The 16,179-nt window shown below is 32.0% G+C and overlaps 1 protein-coding gene across 2 annotated transcripts in view; it reads right to left on the bottom strand.

Annotated features, from left to right (window-relative positions):
- LOC105327823 (uncharacterized) overlaps positions 1–9,491 on the bottom strand; it is a 72,182-nt gene extending 62,691 nt beyond the window's left edge. The window contains exons 1-4 of one of the 2 annotated variants that reach the window (XM_066089308.1): positions 9,396–9,491; positions 9,022–9,115; positions 6,213–6,359; positions 1,862–2,064 (exon numbers count right to left, since the gene is read on the bottom strand). In XM_066089308.1, the coding sequence (XP_065945380.1) occupies positions 1,886–2,064; positions 6,213–6,359; positions 9,022–9,091 (396 nt within the window). In that variant the 5' untranslated portion in view covers positions 9,092–9,115; positions 9,396–9,491 and the 3' untranslated portion in view covers positions 1,862–1,885. Of the gene's footprint in view, positions 1–1,861; positions 2,065–6,212; positions 6,360–9,021; positions 9,116–9,395 lie in introns of those variants that run through there. The other variant, XM_066089310.1, reaches the window with a different exon arrangement.
- Between the last annotated feature and the right edge of the window lie 6,688 nt (positions 9,492–16,179).

Below are 16,179 nucleotides of genomic sequence, written 5' to 3' on the forward strand. Positions count from 1 at the left end.
AAACATTTGCTTTACAAAAGCTTCAAACAGATTTGGAGGTCATATGTACGAAGTTTTTGAAGAAGTCTGAAACATATTTTCCCCCCAATTAATGTAAGACTTGGGGAAGTAGAGGTTTTCGTTAACTCTGCACATGTATATATACATGTTTATATTATATAAAAATGGTGGTTCGGTGTTCATGTCACAAACGTTGAACATTCGTTGAAACTTTAAAGATACCTTTAGTGATTGCCAAGGTAGGGCCCTTAACCCTACTTTCATAAACAGATATGTATTCTAACATTTAAAAGGAACGTCTCCTGATCCGTCTATTTTTCCGTAAGTGGGAAATTTACACAAATATGGTTTTGGGGAAGAATTAGAAAAGTCATATTTTATATGAATGAAAAAAAAAATAACACCGGAATAACCTAAGCATGTATTTTAACATAATTAATTAACAACGGCACACTACAAAATAGTAATATAAAAGCCACGTCTTTTAAGCGCCTTTCGATAGTTATTGATTGAGGAGTTGCAGATGCGCCGGACAATTGTCGTATTTCACAGTTTATATCGATTAATAAGGTATGTCTCGGAAATATTCATAGTTAGTTGATGTGTTATTTACCTCACTGTCATATTTTCATAAACAATAAATGATTCATCTCGGTCAAATACAACTGTAACTGCGACGTTTAATTCATTACAACACGAGCTGCTCTCAATTCAAACCAATATTGTGATGATTTTAAATGATCCCTTAATATTGCTTCAATGTCACATTTTATGATAAATAAACTTCTGGAATGATTGAAACGAAACGAGTCCTGTCTTTTGCAATCAACGTGATCTCTCTCTCTCTCTCTCTGTTTTTTTTCCAAAAGAAGCAAAGAGTACTCGCGTATCGCTTGACTAAAGCCCCAAATTAATCATCTACTCTCTCCAAGAAGGTTTGACAACCGTACTTAACAATGTCTATTTATGCATTACATTGTCCACTGTATATTTTTCAATTGAATTTGTATTTTCAGAAAAAATGTTATATACAGGTCGGGTGGAAGGACAGGATGTTGCTGTTCAAAACATCAAGAAAAAAACGACATGGATTCTTTTTCCTCTTTTTTAAATATTTGAATCTACTAATTTAATTTTTGGAAATTCCAGAACAGGATAGATAATAATAGACCCCCAAGCAATCATCGTCTTTGTCATGAAATCAAACCATTAAATTAAAATAAAGGTAAACATTCTTTTCTAAATCTGCAGTCACCCTCAATTTGTCAATAAATATAAAGAAAGATTTTAAACGTAAAATAATTTTATGTATGATCATTTTGTCTATGCCCTGCAGTTTGAACCCTTACCATATACACTATATGACTATTTAAGCCTAACTAGGGTGACATAAAATTTACATTTTTAGTAGAGGGCTTTATTTTCTTTCTAAACGTTCAGTCAGGTTTTATTCCGTATCAACAGAAGTAAAGTAGATGAAATTTCACAATTCGGCATTAACATTCTACATTTGTACATCTATATTAGCCCCGCCCTACAGTCAAAACCCCTGCTACCGCGGACATGAAATTCACAATTCTGGTAGACGGCATTTTGTTCTTCATTATTGTGATTATAACTTTGCTTACATGTGTAATAGTAGAAACAAATATTTTCAAAAATTCAAATCTTTCCCCCTAGGACTCATATGAGGCAAGAGTAATACATTTTACATTATATGTCCTTTTTACCCGAAAGAGGCATCATATTAAATTTGGGGGAAAAATGGCCACGTAGTTGTTGAGGAGAAGTTATAAAGTGACTCGGGTGACATAATTACGGGGACAAAAAGAATAAAAAGACACCAGAATGTTCCAAACTCTTGATCTTTGATCGATAGCTTTTATTAAGTATCAATATCAAGGTCATAAATACATACTCTTCTATCATCATCCCATAGGCATCGTCTTTTGTTTGCTTGGATACACTGAGTTTTGTCATCAAAGTACTCAAAACATTCGACACACTCTTCAAAATCCCCATCTGTATACCTGGCGCACGTTGCTCTGATGGTATTTTTGCAGACTAAAAGTAAAAAAAGAACTATAAAAGTGCATCATGCATTCTCAACTCCGATGGTAAGCTGGTACACTGTCCATGGTAGCTTTATGGTAGTCTTACATGTACGCACAATTACTGATTAATTATTCATGTACCTAGTCTAACTTATTATACTCGTATTACGCAATACCCGAACATAATATTATTGAAACTACATATGTCAAATCATAATGAGCAACTTTTCCAACGACAGCCTTGTCGAAATCTTAACAGCATTTGAGTTATAAAGCGAAAGACTTTTAAGGCAATATACCCTTATTTGAAGGACCAACCCATTTTCTTGATGTCATATAAAACAACAAAGTACTTTCAAGCAAAGAGATATTTAGGGAAAACAACACGATGAAACCAAAAATCATGTATCAAATGTAGTGTTGATGTTTAGTTGTGCTTTATTTTCATTGCAAACATCTGCTTTTTAATGTCTTTGAAATATAAACTTAAATGCATCATATGGTAGAGCATAAACAAAAGAAACAAATTATTTGAATTAAATGTTTAGTGAAAACTTTGTGTCAATTGTAGTATCATTTGATTGGTTTGACAAAGTGTGATTTTATCATCGTATTTTGTAAAATACAGTACTATATTTTACAATATCATCTGAATTGTGCATCTAAAAAAATGGTAAAAAAAATGTAAATTCTATATGAAACGCAATTAATCATGGGTGTTGCTAAAACGCGGAACGGAAAACGGAACAGAAAGCGGAACGGAACGGAAAACAGAAAATCTTATCTAATGTTATTTTTACTTCATAGATGTGTTAATCATGCTAAAAACGATATTTTAAATTTTTTTTGAAAGATAAGCAATACTCAGTATTAGATTATTTATTCAAGAATAATTATTTCACTCGATATTCATATATACCTCGGGGGTTCAAGCGATTCTCTTTTAGAAGCATTCACAATTCTCATTATTCTTGATTAAAAAATCTTATCAGCTGATTTCAATACACGGCTGAAAATGAAGAAGTCTACGGTGTTTTGAATTTCAACGGACCTGGGTGATTACGTTGCAAAATTGTGCAAGGTCTTCCAAGTTACTTAAATGGAGAAAACATGTCAACATTTTCCATTATAAATCTCCGTAAGAAATCTGTTTTCGATCCTGTGAATTTTTCGGATTAAAAAAATGATAATGTGTCAATGAAGTTGTGTTGGATATTTCCCGTTTGATCTATTTCCATTGCATATTTTACAGGCATGTGTATTTTTTTTTTAAATCGTCCAAATGTGCTGCATGAATATTTTGGGATCAACAGACTATAGTCCCAATTTATATTCGGAAAATCAAACCAGGCAACGTCTTGAGCTCTCTATTCAGATCATACATGTATGTATATAGCTGCAGGAATAAACAACTGCCAAGAAATGCAAACGTAAACAAAATTGCATTGCTAAAAATAATTGTTTCTTTAAGTACCGGGTATTTTTAATGTTTAATGTATTTTAAATGTATCGTCTGTATGATTTAAGTAATATTTAGAGTACCCTTGAACGAGTGTATCTTACGATACCGGTCGAGGGGGCGGAGCCTCCGAGACTGGTATCGGAAGATACACGAGTTCAAAGGTTACTCTAAATGTTTTGTATCATTGCGTATTCAAATTATTGCATCAGTTTTAATAATAAAACTGTGATCTAACATGAAATTGGCGCGGCTAAAATTTGACCAATTGGACCTCAATATGGAAAGCACGAGAGCAAAATCAGTTTTGCAGACAGTTAATTATGGAGGACGGCATGGATTTTTTGCTGTCCCAATATGCGGAATCTGTAGAAAATCAGATATTTATGGAAGATTCGTTTGATTCTTTGACTCTTTCCCAAATGAGTGAATTACCGGAAATGAAGAATAAACTCGACAGGGACGTTAACTTTGATATAGGAGATGTTTTACAAATGTTGGAGACTGCTGAAAACGGCCAAAATTCCACTACTTCCGAATCTGAAGTAGACGATAAAATGAAAAATGAACGATTTGGTCAGGTTTCAGATGATGAAATTCAACGTTTAATTGACTCGCAAACCAATTCAAATACACGCAAGAATACCAAGTGGGCGATTGAGACATTTAACAAGTGGCGTATCGCGCGGGTCAATGTACCACTGTTGACCGAGATGACGAGTGAAACTCTTATTTACTGGATGCAGCGATTTGTTTTGGAGGTTAGAAAACTAGACGGATCGGAATACCCACTGCGTTCGCTATACTACATTGTGTGTGGTTTATTACGTTACTTGAGGGATGAAAACATTCACAATATGAACTTTTTAGACGAAAAGGATCACATATTTGCTGTGTTTCAGCGGGTTTTAGACGCGCGAATGAAAGAACTGATATCAAAGGGATTAGGAACAAAAGTTCGCCAGGCGGATCCAATTTTACCAGAAGACGAAGAAAAAATTTGGGGCCAAAAAGTATTTGTTATGCATTCTTCTAAGGCGTTGCAATACACAGTGATTTTTTATAACTGTAAACTTTTTGGGCTACGTGCGTATGATGAACACAAATCACTGGAATGCTATCAGTTTGATTTAGGCTGTGATGACAGAGGGAAATACATTCATTTTCATGGACGATCATCAAAAACTTATAAAGGAGGCCTAAGGCATATTCAGTTGCAAAACAAGGATATAAAACACTACTGCCTCAATGGTGAGTTAAACTTTGTAAATATTAATAAAGTATAAAAATGTATATTTTTTTAATGTGCATTTTTCCATGAGATATTTCTTAAGGTTACCCGTTATTAGGATTATGTAAATACAGTAGCTATATTAATTTTTTTGTATTTGTAAATACATTATTTAACGTCACCATCGAATTCTAATTTTGTATTTTCAGCGGAGAGGTGTCTGGCTGACTTTTACCTGGCATATATTGACGCCCTCGGACACAGGGGTGTATTTTACCGACGACCTTTGGCAAGTGATATCAAGTACAGCGAGCAGGTTCTTTGGATAAACAAAATCAAGGGTCTGATGAAAGAGATAACCGGAAACGCTGGACTTGTCGGGAATTTTACAAATTATTCCGGTAAAAGGACCTGTGCTACCCAGCTGTATCAAGCGGGCGTCGACGAGCAAGATATTATAAGTAGAACCGGTCATAGGTACGAATCGGCTGTTAGGAAGTACAAGCGTACAAATTCCGTTCTTCACGAAAGTGTATCGAAAGTTTTGGATCCTCCCAAGAAGACGAAATGTGAGATCGCATTAACGCCCGAGATGGATCTAGATGTATCGCCAATATCAGGAAAACATTCCGACAACGACGAGAAAAGTGACGCCTCGAAGTCAGTCTTTAGCAATTGTGTTTTAAATTTTACGGCATAAAACAAATGTGTGTCGATTCTTAAAACTATGCACTTTTGGATCCTAATTTTGCACTCAGTTCAATATCATGCTTAAAAAAGTTTGTGTTTTTGATATATGCAAGGAAACAAACCATTTTTTTCATATTTTTGTCATTAAATCTTTTTTTGCTTGTTTCACTTTATTTATAATCTGAATATGGTTTATCTGGATACACCACAGCTGTTAGAGCACAGCTAAACCATGGTGTATCAGAAATAAAAACACAAAGGTCATCAAAGCAAAACCATCGCAGCAATGATACAAGATCGTATAGAGCACCGAAAATTCCATGTTGATGTAGGTATAAATATAAAAATACTCATTAAACTCTTTCACTAACTGCGTACGTAACGCTGATGTGCCAGCAATACCATATATGAAAAATAAGTAAAAAGTTGTAGCTATTTTGCTCGTTCAATCATGTTAATGTTTCACAATTCGTATAAATTTGATTTTTTTTTCGTTTCGTACTCAATTAAAGCCAAATGAATGCAATGCTATATTTGATAGACATTCATAAGAATATCAATAAGGCAGCAACATGTTGATAATCATTCATTATATATGAATAAATGATACAAAGTAAATCGTTCTTGGCCAGTCTATACCCTTTTAAAGCGATAAACGTGATATGATATTTTCTGTTTTCCTTTCCGTTCCGCGTTTTAGCAACACCCATCCAATTAATCATAACATTGTAATGTCATCAAAACCATATCCCTGTTTTAATAGTTTTCACATTATTACCTTCGTTATTTCCTTTTTCCTTGTTTTCTTCCCTATCATCGCTGTCATCGCTATCATCAGAACTACTTGTATTTTCGTTGTCGCCGTTATCTACATCGCAATCTCCATCATTTTCATTGCCATCGTTTTCTCCATATCCGTTATTTGCTATGTAAATGAATTATAAACATAAACACATATCATTCTCAAATTCTCATCAATAAATCTCGTCTAAGTTTGTTAACCTTTTTGTTCTTTAATTTTATTAATCTATGAAAATTTTTCCACCGAACACCCCTAAAAATTAACTTTAAATCAAGTACAGAGGTACTGACGGGAGTTGATTTTATCGATTATTATTTATCTTAAAATCAACGATATGTTATTTTGCTTGGCAAGAAGTTTGTAATATGTATTTGAATTACGCACATTTTTATAATATTAATTCTCGGACTTTTTCGACAAGAATTTGGAGAAAACCTCTTAAGAATCATGTTGTGTAATATTTAAAAATAGAATTGATTTCATCAAACTATGTATCGGTACTCGGACTGTTTCAAAAATTTGATGGATCCAACCAATAATGAACTCTAGTCTCGTTCAACCAGATGCTCCGCTGTCTCCGTTAATCTCCGACAAGTAAGAGATACCAGGTCACGTGATAGCTTGATGATGCGATCTCTAACTATAGACTGACTCTCTGCTTGTCGAAGATGTACGAAGACAGCCGATGGTTGAACGAGAATATATTAACTCTGGCGTAGGAATACATACGATTGCAAAAGAATTCTAAATTGTTCGTACTATTTAAAATCTGACTATTTTTAAGGTATTTATAAATACGTTTCCTTTAAAAATATGCTTCAGCGTATATTACATCGAATTTATCGATTATTTTGAAGAACTAACTCTTGACAGCGGTGATTATTTGTGCTAAGGTCCAAACACTGTGTCAGTTTCGGTTTGCCAGAGTAACTGCATAGGAGATTTGATTAGAAGCAACTCCAAAAAATTTAATATATAAAAATAAATGTTATTTTATTGTAAACATCGAGTAGATCATGATGATCAACGGTAATTTTTTTATTGACGTATGCGTTTTTATTTTGATATTTTAACCAAAGTTGTTAAATCGACCATAAAGTAGTGAAAAGGAATTTTAAAATTCAAAACAGTTCTGAATTGCAAAGTTGAGTAAAAAAAGTACAAAAATACACCATGATCCCTCGATTAGGATATAGAACCAACCAAAAACTAATATGTAGACATCAAACATAAATAGCGTTAGCCTTCCTCATCCTTGAATTGAAATATGAAAATTGCAAAATTGGCGGACATCGTTGATAAAATGTACAATGTTATTTAAAGCACACATGAATTCATATATATGCATTATTTCCCTTATATCTTCGAACACTGCCAGATAAGTTGTCGGTTTCTATTGTTCTGTTCATCGCTAAACACCTCTATATAAGGCCGATAGCATTATTCATGCTTTACCGCATTCATGAATTTCATTCTTCCGAACACGTAACATTGGACAGAAATACTTGTAGAAACGCGTTTTAAACAAAACAAATATATCAACCACTGCATTGGTAAGGAATATATCCAATGAACAACAAAGCAAGAAAAACTGATATCAGATTCAAATAGTTCATAAATTCTCAATCGTTGCTGAACGTTTTACTGTATCTGTTATAACATCGCACATGCGCAAACCACTCACGTGCAATGAGTGAATGACCGCATGGGTTTTAGAAACGGAGTGTTTTTGTAGAAACCGATTGAAACGATGTAACATTGTTCTTTCTTGGATTTACTATCATTAATCTACTGTGTTTGATAAACCGACGTCGAGGTTACAAGATGCAGACGTTATGCACTTTGTATAAACGACACACGTGTTCGATATACATACGAAGTAAGGCAGCAATATCAGTGCAACATATTACAGGTACATTGAAAATTATTTAATTCTTTCGAAGAATAAATATATTTTTTTCATTGATTGATAGTACTCTTTACTCATTTGTTACTCACATTTTACTACAATGCGTAGTTAATGCTTTGCAAGTACGTGTAGCCTTAATGTTTCGATCGGAGAGCACCCAACCGTAACTTTCTCAACCGGAATATGTACCCCAGTGGCAGATGTAAAGCGATCAAAACTAATATGGCGACCAAATGCTTTTATGAATTCATGTCAGCCTTAATATTTATACAAGGTCTATAATGTAGTTAGATGTTATTCCAATTTTGTTTGTATCTGTGTAAAAACGAAGTGACGTTTCCTACAACGTACTTAGTAACCATATTCAATATACATAAAATGTTATCGTGCATTTGGTATTTAAGGGTAAAGAAATACTCGAGTAAATACCATTTTCAAAGTTGTTTTTTTAAATCTGGAAATGTTACCAAAATAATTTTTTAATTAAAAAAATAAAATTTGTTGCTTCCGATGACGACCGGAAATGACGGACCAATCATCAATACCTAATCTGCACATCCACCCTAAAACAACATTCAGCAACATTTTTAAAGAAACATCATTGTCAAAAAATGAAAGAACAAATGAGACCAACAATTCAATGTAGCACAAAGATTGTAAAAAAAAAATGTGTAAAATTCTATGACCATAGTCTTCGTCTATTTTCAGAGATATAAAATGATTCTGAAATGATCATAACATAATTACTTTAAAGAGAAACCTAGGATTATACAATTATTAAATACGTAAACCTGGAAAGATTTGTCAAATTAATTATGTCAATTATAACCGATTTAATGAACATGTACTTATTAAGTCAATGAATATGGAACTCACCGTGTGGATTTGCCAACGTCTTCTCTAAGACAAGACAGGCCAGCAGAACTAAAATCACGCTATTCATCATGAAATAGGGTCCACGTTAGGAGTACTAGATAAGCACAAAAACAAGGAATACAATGGAAAAATGCATAAAATATGAATATTAAATTTGATTTGTATTTTTTCTGTGTTCTCTTATTCTTTTGAAGATAACAAAAATCAACAAAAATAACAATATATTTATGTCATGGTAATAAAACACCCTGAAAAAATATTTAAATAAACGAGTTTTAAAACCAAGTAATGGTAAACTTACGCATAAAAACAATTACATATTAAACTATTTAATCAGAAGTTTGATTATATTTTGCCTTTAAAGATTAACTTACCAACAACAGAAAGTTCTCTTCGTCTCCTGAAACGACCACAGCTCTGAGAAAGAAAATGATTCAAATTTATAGACGAGCAGTGAAATTTCCTCCTTTTAAATACTATTTATAATAAAGAATATGCTGACAGTTTTAATGTTATATGGTGGAAAAATAGATGCACGGTCATAATATATGATTTACGAGAGATTTAAAATTACTGAAGGCATTGCTGACTTCTGAATAATTAGATACATTACGACACTTTAATTAAGACCATTTCTAATTCCGTCGAAGGTCGTTTCAGGGCCCAGTTTCAACGTAAACTCTTTTTTACTGAACTAAATTACGTGAACATCGACTTATAAACTAAGTGCAGGTGTTATTTTATAAAATTGGATACTTGTATAGCTGGACGATAACATTATATTTCCACCAATTAAACATTGTCTTTTTACAGTGAAGTTCGGTGTCGAATCTGATAAGTAATGGTAACAATCGTGATTCAATTAATAAGTCTTTTAGTTATAATTAATTTTATTTATTTGTGTTTGTTATACTGAAAAATACGCAAATATTTTGTCTTAAATCAAGATTTAAATTAAAGTATGATTATTACGTAATATTAAAAATTGCCAATAATTCTATTTGTTCAGAAACGTGTCTGAACGTTTTCTTTCAGAATCTGATAGTAAATAAAGTATTGTAAAATGAATATCTGACAGCAATAAAAAATATTCTTGCAAAATGACTTTAATACGAAAGGAAATGTAGCATTTATTTGATCGATGTCAAGCATCATTTTTAGGGTAAAGATAAATGCTTCTAATTTAAAATTCTAACCAATTCCTTGATTTTTACGTATTTAAGAAAACCGCGTAATAAATTAAAGGAAATGCCTTTCTTAAGTAGATTACGGAAACGTATATTAGGGAAACATTTATTTATGTAAGGCAAGACAGAAATAAAAGAAATTGTGTATTCGTCATAATTTATAAAGCCCGTTTAACAGGGTTACTACAAAACTGGGTTACGCAACGCCCGTACCCTAAAGTAGAATATTTTCTTCATTAAATAATGTATCACAAACTATCGCTTATTGTTTGCAATTTATATTATAAAACATTTTATCGCAATTTTTGACTGTTTGTTAATTTGACACGATTTCAGAGAAAATAAAAATATTTAGTTTTGTTGCGATGCACTTCTAAAACCTTAAACCTTTGTCAATAGTCTACTCTGATAAAAAAGAAAGACAATATTTAGTAATGTATTGATTATTATGATGTTTCATAACGGTTAATAATAATCTCAATCAAACTATGAATAATAATCTAAATCAAGCTATTAATAATAATCTCAATCGAACTATTCTTCAGTGTTAGGGTATATTAGATATGGTGAATTTCTAATAAAGCTAATGTATAAATAATGATTCTATCTATAACATTTTAGTTTATTTGGGTTTCTTGCAGGCAGATAAAGATACTTAATGTTAACGTAACACACAATAGAACAAAAAATACTTTCAATAAGTTGTAATCATATGTTAAATTAAAAATGTGACCTCAAGATTCCATTTGCTTCCCCCCCCCCTTAATATTACGTATACAAATTTACAATATAACTAGTTACTTAAACAATAAAATGCTTTCCTTGGTGATTCATTCGGGATATAAAGGTAGCAACATTGCAGAAAAAAATACATATAACGCGGGTTATGTAAATTTTTCCGCAATGATCGCTACCTTCATAACCCTCATGAATCATCAGGAAAGGATTTTTTTGTTAATATTAACATCTTTCTCTAATAGGGGGAATAATACTTGGTAGATGTAAATATATGTTATAAACTAGTGGGTATTGTTTTTTTGTTTGTTTGTTTTTTTTACAAAAAACACATGTCTCCCCTTCTCCCAAAGGATTGTAATATGGGGCAAATTTAATAAGTGAAAAAGAATGATGTCAGCTATATGTTATATATCATCCATATATGAAACAAGTCATTATTGTGAGGAATATTTTCATGATAATTGACCCCGAGATCCAAATAGGTCAAGGTCAAAATTGTTGCTCTGGGGCACGTTTCTCAAAAAGGCGTAAATTTGGGATTAAGTTAGTCCGACTAACAAAGTTACGCCATTATTTAGTCGGGTCTAAATTGCGTTTCTAAAAGTGGCGTAAGTTAGGGTTTAAATGTCAAAGAACTTAGACATCTCCGCTGAGTATTAAGCATGCGCATATCCTATTCTGTTTTGCTTTGAGGCTATGATTATATGTGGTGGATCAACTTTCCAATTCATAGTACATGTACTCAAGAGTACACATATCACTAATATAATATACCACTGAATGTGCATAGTTCAAGTTATTTATAATAGTGTATATTAATGAAAGTAGAACAAATGCCTATACACTTCTTAACATAATGAAAATTTAGAGAAATACAGTTGATATGAAAGAGGCGGATATATGAGGTTTCAGAAACCAAGTAGGCACAATTGTACATATTAATTGAACGAAACAATGCATAGAAATTAACTCCAATATTCGTGTAAAATTGAAATATTTCTAGAATGCAGGGACAAGGTACAGTATTTATGCCCGCATACGTCTGCAGAATGATAAGTCATGCTTCATATAGATATTTTGACACTTTTAGATACTGGGATAACGCTTGATTCTTTTTGGGATAAGGCTTGATTCTTTTACATCACATAACTACATTATTTATAGAAAATGATTTGTCCATTAGTTAAGGATTACGTTTACTCAGGGTTTGGGATTTCAAAAAATATTTTTACAAAGTTCAATATCTGAAGTCCAAAGTTGTTTTAAAACCATAAAATAACAGCGCTATTAACAAATATTGATGTTGATATTCATAATTTGTTTATCTGAGGAAGATATGCGTCGACAAAGGTAGATTAATATTGTAAAATAAAGGAAATTCGGACTAATTTTTTTTCATTTTTCTTATTTTCTCTTAAAAACTTTCTGTTGCAATGTTATTGCAAAAGATAAGTTTCTATATGTTTTTTCATATCATTTAATATATTTTATGGTTGCATTTACTCGTATATAAATTTATATCACTGGCTGGCACGCGATCGGAAAAATCTGTAAAATGCATAAAATCGATTCAAGATAAAATATCTCGAAATTTTGATCATTGACCTTATATAATGTTAATGTCAACATTATACAGGCAAAAAAAAACAGTCTTAGGCAATCAATTGTTTGGAGCTCCTATTAGTCAGTTTTTTGTAAAACTCGATCAAAAATTTTGGAAATTGATAGAGGAAATTCGGACAAAATTAAACCTAAAATACGATTCATTCAAAAATAAAATTAGTAAAGCTATTTATATTTTATCATTTCCCAACCTACAAATTGTATAATTATTTCTAATAATAACAAAATAAAGAAAACCTTGAAAATGGTGGACAATTCTGACAAATTTTGACAATTTTTTCAAAAAACATTCAGAGGTCACTAGCAGAAAAAGTAGGTCATTGACGTACTATTTTGAAAGTGAAAAATAGCACCACCATAGTGGGACTACAATGTACAATACGTAGTTTTTCGTTTCCTATTAGTGAATTTTTTTTAGCCCCTGAGTAAACGTAATCCTTAAACAGCAACCAACTGAAATCGAAAATATCTACTGTATAATATCATGTACATGAACCTTGTCCATGTCTACAGAAGGAAGAAAAGTTCCATCCTCTGTTCCAATATTGAAAGAATGTAGACAATGACATGAAGACGATTCTTGATTATCTGCAATTTAAATGATGATAGTTTTGAAAGATACTGTCAACAATTAAAAACACAGGAATTTTCAATATTTGAGACCAGGCTCTCCCCTACTCCCTTTCCTGTTTTTAATTTAATCATTTGATTGATTTGGGGTTTTTTCGGGGGGGGGGGGAGTGAAAGTAATATATACCGTATACAGGGAATTATTCTCCCCCGTTTAATATTCAACCACGCGGGTATGATAAGGCAACTAACAGCGATCAAATTCCTCTGATCGATATGACGTCACAATAAGCAGCATGATGTCATATTTAACTCAGAAACATGTCGATTTTAACTTTATATCTGGTTTAAATTATAAAAACTACAGACATAAAATATCACTAGAAACTCTCCTAACTGAATATATCTTCAAGTTCTCTCTATTACGTATAATTAACATTTATGACGTCACAAGCATGTTTAAAAGAGAAGATCATGTCGGGAGACAAATTATCGGAATGCAGTGTAAACAATGCCGAAAAAAGACTTATTTAATACAGATACCTAAGATTTAGATGAGTGTCAGTTAGAATATAATCAGGATAATACAGGCATGGATATTTTGTTTAATCAGCGAGTGTTATAAGGTAAGCAGATCGACATTTATATGGCTTGACCAGCCTTTCCTCTGTAAGTGTGTACAAAAAATGGCAAAAGTGTAACACTACCCCGGATATTAGGAAAGATGATTTTGGTAAATAGCAACGGTATATGACCTAAACTACCTGAAAAGTGCTGCTAGAATCATGTGCTTTGTTGTTTTAAACGAAAAATACGTAGTATTTTCAGTGAAATTTTAGAAGTTGAGAGGGTTTCCGATAAATATTTACAATATTTATTTTATGCGATGTACAATAGGATTCTAGCAGTAATACTAATAAACATGAGCTAATTGCCAATCGAATTATTGTAGCAAACATACAAATGAACTTTGGGGTAGTGTTACACTTTTTGATTTTTTGTTAAGGTAAAAAAGTGATCTATTTTTAACTGTCACGTGATACCATGGCACGGCAGCTTCAAAGATTGAGTCGATTCCAAAGTAGAAATATAATATCTTGGTGAACTCTTTCACTTGGTATTAATATCCCGCGCTGTTTTCATAAAAATAAACATTTTTTAAATTGATCATAATTTTGACGGTCATTAAACTCGGAGTTGCCTTATCCTACCCGCGCATTTCACTCTTTGTCATTGGCAAATTTAAGACAATAGATCTAAAATTGACATACACTCTGCATTCTAAAACATATTTTAAAGTAATATTTTAACAAACAAAAATTGATTGTATCTTAATGCGAGTTCATAAACATTTCAAATAACATGTAGCTTTCATACGGTTTTGTAAAGATACTAGGAGTAAAAAAATTCCATACGAGAACGCGTGCGTGTTGTAAAATTGTAAGTAATAGGAAAGGAAAATACAACCACACACAATGACAAATTCAATCTGTAAACGTTTTGAGTTGCTCCTATTTAAAGGAGTATTCTCAATATTTTGAAATAAGTTTCTTTACATAGGTTCAAATTTGACTAGAAACAATAAATTCTAGTCTATGCTTACTGAGTAATGATTCAAAAATCAATAAGCTATTCGTGCTTATATACATTTATCTTGTCGTGGAATACATTGTACATGTTTAATTTAGAATTATAGCATCTTTTTAATTATTGTGCTTATATCATTTATCGGGGTATACCGATTTTTAATTTTTTGTAGTTAAGGTTAATTTCATCAACGAGTAGTAATGTATATTACATACGTTTAATAAGTTAAGCCCATTATTTTTCAATTTAATTAATTCAATCTTAATTTATTTAAAAAAAAGGAACAGTTATCGAACAATAGGTATTTTTAAGTTATACGTACATGTACAAATATTTTAATAAATGTGAATGTTTTCCCTAATAACAAGAAAACAACCCAAAATTAAAATTCTCTGTTTATGTTGCCTTAGAAACAAAACACTCGCCATTTTTGTGCACAGACTAAGGACTTACGCCTACCCATTGGCAAGCGTAGATTTAAACCCAAATTTAGTTCCGACTAAGTTTCCGCCTTTTTGTGAAACGCAACTTAGTCTGGGTTTGGGGTTTAGTCCCCAATTTAGTCCGGAGTAAGTTTACGACTGGACGTAGGCTTTTTTGAGAAACGGGCCCAAGTGAGCGATGTGGCCCATGGACCTCCTGTTTTCTTTTTTATGTCCTCCAAAGGCTGGCAATAAAGAAGCAGCCTATTGTGACACTTGATTTTCGAAAACCTGATAACAAACTATCTTTTTATAGCGCTTTTTAGATTTAGAATAAAATGATTTTTTTTTCTAAGGAATGAATTCAATATTGATTAGTTTTATACGATATAAAAAAGCTTTTAGCAGTTTACGCTTTTTTAATAACTTGTAAGGTCCAATATTAACTTTTTGAAAAACAACATCTGTAATTCATTAAGGTTTTTTTAAGAAACAGTCAGTTATCCTTTCATGAATCTAGTATTTTACGGACACGAGAAATGAAAAATAGGATTTAAAATTCCACTAAAACTTAACTTTTGCGAGTATTTTATCAAGGAAAATTTTCGGTCAAAATAAAACGAGAAAATTACTCCAATTTTTTTTGTACAATACACTCATTAGAGTTGGAGGTGCCTCAGTTTTCGTGGTATTCGTGGGTAGCTGTCAACAACGAATTTACTACATCCTCAACGATAACTGATTTTTATTTTTGGTCTCTTCGTGCGTAAAGATAACAGAAATGATATATAAATAATGGATTAGGATTTCAGGATTTTGGAAAGTAACCGTTGTTTATTTTAATTTAATTCTTTTTTATCTATTTTTTTTGGCTTGGATTTTTTGGATGACTCTGTCCCTTCCACTTCCAAAAACTATGCTACGTGCCTGCAGTTTACGATATAAATCAAATAATAGATAAGTTCATAAAATTCGGGTTGTATTCTGGCATCCTAAAGGGATAATCGCAACTTCGTGTTAATTTTCACGGA

Source organism: Magallana gigas, chromosome 1 (genome assembly GCF_963853765.1).
Source record: "Magallana gigas chromosome 1, xbMagGiga1.1, whole genome shotgun sequence".
Lineage (NCBI taxonomy): Eukaryota > Metazoa > Mollusca > Bivalvia > Ostreida > Ostreidae > Magallana > Magallana gigas.